The sequence below is a fragment of the Sinocyclocheilus rhinocerous genome, unplaced genomic scaffold (genome assembly GCF_001515625.1).
Source record: "Sinocyclocheilus rhinocerous isolate Xijiao unplaced genomic scaffold, SAMN03320098_v1.1 scaffold645, whole genome shotgun sequence".
Taxonomy (NCBI): domain Eukaryota; kingdom Metazoa; phylum Chordata; class Actinopteri; order Cypriniformes; family Cyprinidae; genus Sinocyclocheilus; species Sinocyclocheilus rhinocerous.
Genome location: NW_015630037.1, coordinates 134269 through 140600, shown reverse-complemented (window position 1 = coordinate 140600; position 6332 = coordinate 134269). Strand labels below are relative to the sequence as shown.

The window sequence follows — 6332 nt, the reverse complement described above, 5'->3', positions numbered from 1 at the left end:
TTCCGTGTTTCCGTGTTTGTTGGGGTTTGTGTGTGTGTGTGTTTGTTGGAGTTTGTGAGTGTGAGTGTTTCCATGTGTGTGTGTGTGTGTGTATGTGTTTGTTGGGGTTTGTGTGTGTGTGTTTCCGGGTTTGTATTAGAGCCCGACCGATATATCGTTTTGCCGATATTATCGGCCGATATGAGCCTGTCTCGGCGAATATGCCGCCGATATGATTTTTTTTTTTACAGAACATATAATGCAGATAAAATGCTTGAAATGGTGTATTTACTTACACTTATTGTTTGCTACTGGCCACCTGGATGAAACGCTTTAAAGCTTAAGTCTATGGAAAACCATTGAAACTTTGAACGGCCATATCTCCGTAACGGCACGGCGAATCCGGAACAAAATTCGGGGGATCCCTTCAGCTTGAGGAACCCTCTCGAACGCGAATCGAGTGTACGTGTGTGTGTGTGTGTGTGCGCGTGTGTTTGTTGGGGTTTGTGTGTGTGTGTGTGTGCGTGTGTTTGTTGGGGTTTGTGTGTGTGTGTGTGTGTGTGTGTGTAATGAGATCTCTTGGTCTTGGCTCTTCAGACTCTTCGATTGGGGTCTCAGGATTTCCCCAGGGGCCCGTGAGGAGCGTTTAAAATTAGCCCGAGTCTCATCTCTCTCTGTCTCACACACACACACACACACACACACAGTCTCTCCGTCTTCAAGGTTTCCTCCCGTTCCCGCACTTTCTCCTCTCTCTGGTGTAAATGTGTGTGTTTTACAGTAGTTATGGGTAAAACAGGGTTTTACTCTGTGCTCAAGAGCTTCTTGGACTGTCTCTGTGTGTGTGTGAGTATCCTTCACGCTCCGTCTGTGAGTTTATTAGCTTATTCTGACTGCAAAAGTTTCTCCAGCAGTGATCAAATCTGAAGAAAATGATTAAAGTAAATGTTTTGCTGTTTGTTTATCATATTTGTGTTAGTCACTCATCAATAGGATGAACTTTATATGAAACAGCAGAGGTCTGTGAGATGTGTGTGGTTGTTTTTTTGTGTTTTCCTGTTCAGAAGTTTTATTGTGAGTTGTTTAGGTCCACATTATATTGATGAACCTGTCGATGTTCTCTCTCTCTCTCTCTGTGTGTGTGTGTGTGTGAGTGTATCTCTGACCTCGTTCTCAAGTGTCTGCTGGGCTCGTCGTGTTTGTGTGTTCGTCTGGAGTCACTGTGTTCTTGATTAAGACAGACGAGGTGTCCAATTAAAGAGAAACACACAGCTTCACGTCTGTGTGCGGCGTTCATTAGGGCTGTGCGATTTGGGGAAAATATGTAATTGCGATTTTTTTTAACAGATATTGCGATTGCGGTTTGATTTGTGATTTTAATTTTGCAAAGTCAAGCTTCAGCTTAATATTGTCAATAGTGTGCAGCACAGTATGGGTATCAGTACCCTGCTGAAAAAAAGAAAGAAACCATCACAGAAATTCTCATGGTTTCCATTAAAACAATTACAAAATTATTTTTTGTAGTGTGTTTTGGGCATTATTCCAATAGGAATTACTGTTGTTCTATTGTTTCCCATCTGCCAGATTACATATCACCAATAGAATCCATCAAATACCAGTAGACACCATTATAGTGTACATTAAAGCCAATATAATTACCATTATAAACCTTAAATCCATTAAATTTTCTGTTGTGTTTTGGGAGGGGTTCTATTGTTTTTTTTTTTCAGCAGGGAATATTATAATGGTATTACTACTTTCACAGAATTTACTTAATTACTGAATTTCACAGGAAATATTAGTTTATTTTGTGTAAATAAAGAACTGTATTACTTTAGTCCGTTATTAAAGTATTACATTGGTTACATAGGCTGATTTAGTCATTTTTAAGTATTTGGGATTTAAAGAACAAGTGGAAAATGTGCTGAATGTTTCATTTCATCCAAGTGAAATTAGCACTGCAGTTAAACTGAATTTACACTTGTTTTAAACGCGGAGCCAGGCGCGAGTTGACACAGGTTGCGCGCGTGCGCGTCAAGCCTCGTCCATATTGCCAGATGCGCTCGTGGAGACGTGCGTTGCGGAGCCGCGCGCGAGTATAACCGAGCATTACGAGACAGACTGCGTGTGTGCTATGGAAGGCCAAAAGGGCCAAAAACACGTGAATTTTAACGCGTCAACAACGCGTTAAACACGTGTATTTCACGAGTAAACAACACGTATTTAACGTGTTAGCATGTTAAATGGTGGTTGCCTAGTCTATGAATGGTAAACTCCCCTAAGCTCACAGAAGTGGTTTGACCCAAGTCCTCAGCAGCCAATGACACTGACCCATTCAAACTGATTTTTAACGCGTACTTCACACGTATTTAACACATATTTCACGTGTATTTAACACGTTGAATACACGTATTTAACGCGCTGATTTGTTCACGCGTAAACGACACGTGTTTAACGCGTTGTTGACTCGTTAAAATTCAGGCCCTTTTGGCCTTCCATAGTGTGCTGCGAGTGTAAACGGCTCCTCCGTGAGACGCGGCAGAGATTAATTGCACAGCCCTAGCGTTCATTATCACAGAATCGTCTCTCAGCTCATAATGAATGCTTAGTTCACAGTAATGAACGTGTAATGCATGTCTGACAGGCAAGTGTGCAACAGCAAATAAACGTTCCAGTTATGTGTCTTATAAGGTTTCCAATGCATAACCATAATGCTTATATTAAAGTATAATTCCTGACTTATATCAGTCTTCAGTCAGATGAACAGGTAAACCCAGTTGGGTCATTCTTAAATACATTTGTTTTTGTTTTGTTTTTTCTAAAGAATGAAAAACATAAATAGTGATTAAAGCCAAAATATTGAATGTATATTTACTGAGTAACCCAGTATTTTTTAGAGAAGAGTCAGAATGACTCCAGTTTTAGAGGGAAACGAGATACATTTCTAGTTTCAACATTATTTTTTCTTCACACATTCCTCATTAAAAGAACAACAGCTGTAAACAGAATGACCCACATTTGGTTTCTGAGCTTTGAAAATATGTACAACTTAGCAATTTACTCATGAAACCACATTGAAATTTCTATATCTGCTCTACTTTTTGAGTTACAGGCTTGACAGCTTCAGGAATAATCACAAGTGCTTTTTCCCATTTCTGAAGTGTCACCATTAGAATATAATGCAAATGCCAGAGTCAACAGATTTTACTAATAGAGCTACCCATCTCTGTGTAAAAATAACGCAATGATGCTGCCGTCTTTCTGAAGTCATTTTACCCTCCTGTACTTTGGCTCTGAATCTCGGGTGAAAATTGTCATTTCTACAAAACAGATCATTACTCAGTAAATATTATTCATCCATGACATTTAGTATTTAGTAAATTTCCTACCGTAAATATATCAAAACTTAATTTTTGATTAGTAATATGCATTGCTAAGAACTGCCAAAAATCATTAGGATATTAAGTAAAGATCATGTTCCATGAAGATATTTAGTAAATGTGCTACCGTAAATATATCAAAACTTAATTTTTGATTAGTAATATGCATTGCTAAGAACTTCATTTCGACAAATTTAAAGATGATTTTCTCAATATTTAGATTTTTTTTGTACCCTCAGATTCCAGATTTTCAAATATTGTCCTATCCTAACAAACCATACATCAATGGAAAGCTAATTTATTCTGCTTTCAGATGATGTATACATCTCAATTTCTCAAAAATGGACCCTTATGACTGGTTTTGTGGTCCAGGGTCACAAATAGCATAGAAACGAAGCAAGAGTGAAATGAGCCACACAAGCGCACACACTGTCGTTTGCACAGAAGACACAGGTTTAACGAGGCAGAATCGTTCCAGGTGGATCTGCTTGAGGTGATGTTTGAAGGGTCAAAGGTAACTCTGTTTGTCTCTCTCGTCAGCAGAGTAACGGTCGTCTGCGAGCGTGGGCCGTTAAGGATGACGAGGAGGGTCATCTGATCTATCGGACAGGAGACGTGCTGCAGGACAGATGTGTGTACTACTAGACTCTGCATTCTCTCACACACACACACACTCACTCACTCACAGACTCACTCGTAGTATGTACTGTGTGTTTGTGTGACGCTTGTGCTTTCTGTGCAGATGAGATCGTGGGAACGCTCGGGGAGGGAACTTTTGGGAAAGTGGTGGAGTGTATCGACCATCACAGGTGAGTCTCACACACACACACACACACACACACACCTGGCTGTTCTCAGCTGATTGTCACAGGTGTTTCAGTGTGTGTGTGTGTGTGTGTGTTACAGGGGAGGGTCTCACATCGCTCTGAAGATCATCAAGAACGTGGAAAAATACAAAGAAGCAGCTCGCCTGGAGATCAACGTCCTGGAGAAAATCAACCAGAGAGATCCAGAAAACAAGAAGTGAGTGTCATTATTACTGGTGTTTGGGTCGTGATCAAACCCCATGTGCTACAGACAGAGCATCTCTGGTCTAGACTTTTGCACAGACTGACAAAACATTTAGTTGTCATGCTTGTTTCTTGAGTATATAGTTACATTTTGAGTGATTTACATTTAATGTGTTTATTTTTCTTTCCCATTGAAATGCATGAGGGCTACACAGTGTAATGGGTTTTTCAGCTTTTTCTCCAAAGATAATAACAAACTTGTGGAAAAACAACACATTAAATTGCTTACTTTTTTCTTTTTACTTTTCCGATATGAATGTGTACTGTTACACCCCTACAAAATGCACACATCTATTAGTGTCTGATTATAACATTTTAGTTTTCTGTTATCTGGATGAACAACAGTAAAGACAGTCGCGTCTCTCTCAGTCTGTGTGTGCAGATGCTGGACTGGTTCGACTATCACGGTCACATGTGCATCAGTTTTGAGCTGTTAGCTCTCAGTACCTTTGACTTCATGAAGGAGAACAGTTACCTGCCCTACTCCATCAGTCAGGTGCGACACATGGCCTACCAGATCTGCCTCGCCGTCAAGTGTGAGTACACACAAACACTCACAGACACACACACACACACACACTCACTCACAGACACTCACACACACACACACACTCACTCACTCACTCACTCACTCACTCACTCACTCACTCACTCACTCACTCACTCACTCACTCACTCACTCACTCACTCACTCACTCACTCACTCACTCACTCACTCACTCACTCACTCACTCACTCACTCACTCACTCACTCACTCACTCACTCACTCACTCACTCACTCACTCACTCACTCACTCACTCACTCACTCACTCACTCACTCACTCACTCACTCACTCACTCACTCACTCACTCACTCACTCACTCACTCACTCACTCACTCACTCACTCACTCACTCACTCACTCACTCACTCACTCACTCACTCACTCACTCACTCACTCACTCACTCACTCACTCACTCACTCACTCACTCACTCACTCACTCACTCACTCACTCACTCACTCACTCACTCACTCACTCACTCACTCACTCACTCACTCACTCACTCACTCACTCACTCACTCACTCACTCACTCACTCACTCACTCACTCACTCACTCACTCACTCACTCACTCACTCACTCACTCACTCACTCACTCACTCACTCACTCACTCACTCACTCACTCACTCACTCACTCACTCACTCACTCACTCACACACTCACTCACTCACTCAGACACACACACACACTCACTCACTCTCACACACACACACACACACACTCGCTCTCACACACACACACACTCATGGTTCCATATGTGACCCTGGACCTCAAAACCAGTCATAAAGGTCCATTTTTAGAAATTGAGATTTATACATCATCTAAAAGCTGAATAAATAAGCTATTGAACAGTGTATTTTTCTGATTATGGTCTGTTTCTCTGACAGTTCTCCATGACAACAGGCTGACACACACAGACCTCAAGCCAGAGAACATCCTGTTTGTGAACTCTGATTATTCTGTCACGTATAACGCAGAGAAGGTGAGACGGGTTACATGCACTGATTTTATCATTTAAAATGAATCCACTCTGATTTCAGATTCTGAAAGTTTTAAGGACATTCACACGAAGGACAATGGCTATAAATTAGTGCTGTCAAATGATTAATCGCGAATAATCGCATCCAAAATAAAAGTTTTTGTTTACATAAAATATGTGTGTGTGCTGTGTATGATTATTATGTGTATATAAATACACACACACACAAATTATTTATTTTGAAAATATCTACATGTACATATTTATAGTCATATAATTTATAGCTTATTATAATTAAATATATTTAATATTTAAACAAGTTTCTGAAATATATACATATATATATATATATATATACATAATAAATATACACAGTACA

General features: G+C 40.2%; 1 protein-coding gene and 1 long non-coding RNA gene across 4 annotated transcripts in view; one reads left to right on the top strand and one right to left on the bottom strand.

Annotated features, from left to right (window-relative positions):
* Window positions 1-6332, top strand: part of clk2b (CDC-like kinase 2b) — an 18436-nt gene that overhangs the window by 4842 nt on the left and 7262 nt on the right. For 2 of the 3 annotated variants that reach the window (XM_016552053.1, XM_016552051.1), the window contains exons 4-8: window positions 3900-3990; window positions 4102-4168; window positions 4266-4382; window positions 4799-4965; window positions 5862-5956. In XM_016552053.1, coding sequence (XP_016407539.1) covers window positions 3900-3990; window positions 4102-4168; window positions 4266-4382; window positions 4799-4965; window positions 5862-5956 — 537 coding nt within the window. The remainder of the gene's footprint in view (window positions 1-3899; window positions 3991-4101; window positions 4169-4265; window positions 4383-4798; window positions 4966-5861; window positions 5957-6332) is intronic. The other variant, XM_016552052.1, reaches the window with a different exon arrangement.
* LOC107739842 (uncharacterized) overlaps window positions 3111-6332 on the bottom strand; it is an 8850-nt gene continuing 5628 nt past the window's right edge. Inside the window, exons 2-3 of the long non-coding RNA XR_001640037.1 lie at window positions 4459-4469; window positions 3111-3121 (exon numbers count right to left, since the gene is read on the bottom strand). This is a non-coding gene — a long non-coding RNA (uncharacterized LOC107739842). The remainder of the gene's footprint in view (window positions 3122-4458; window positions 4470-6332) is intronic.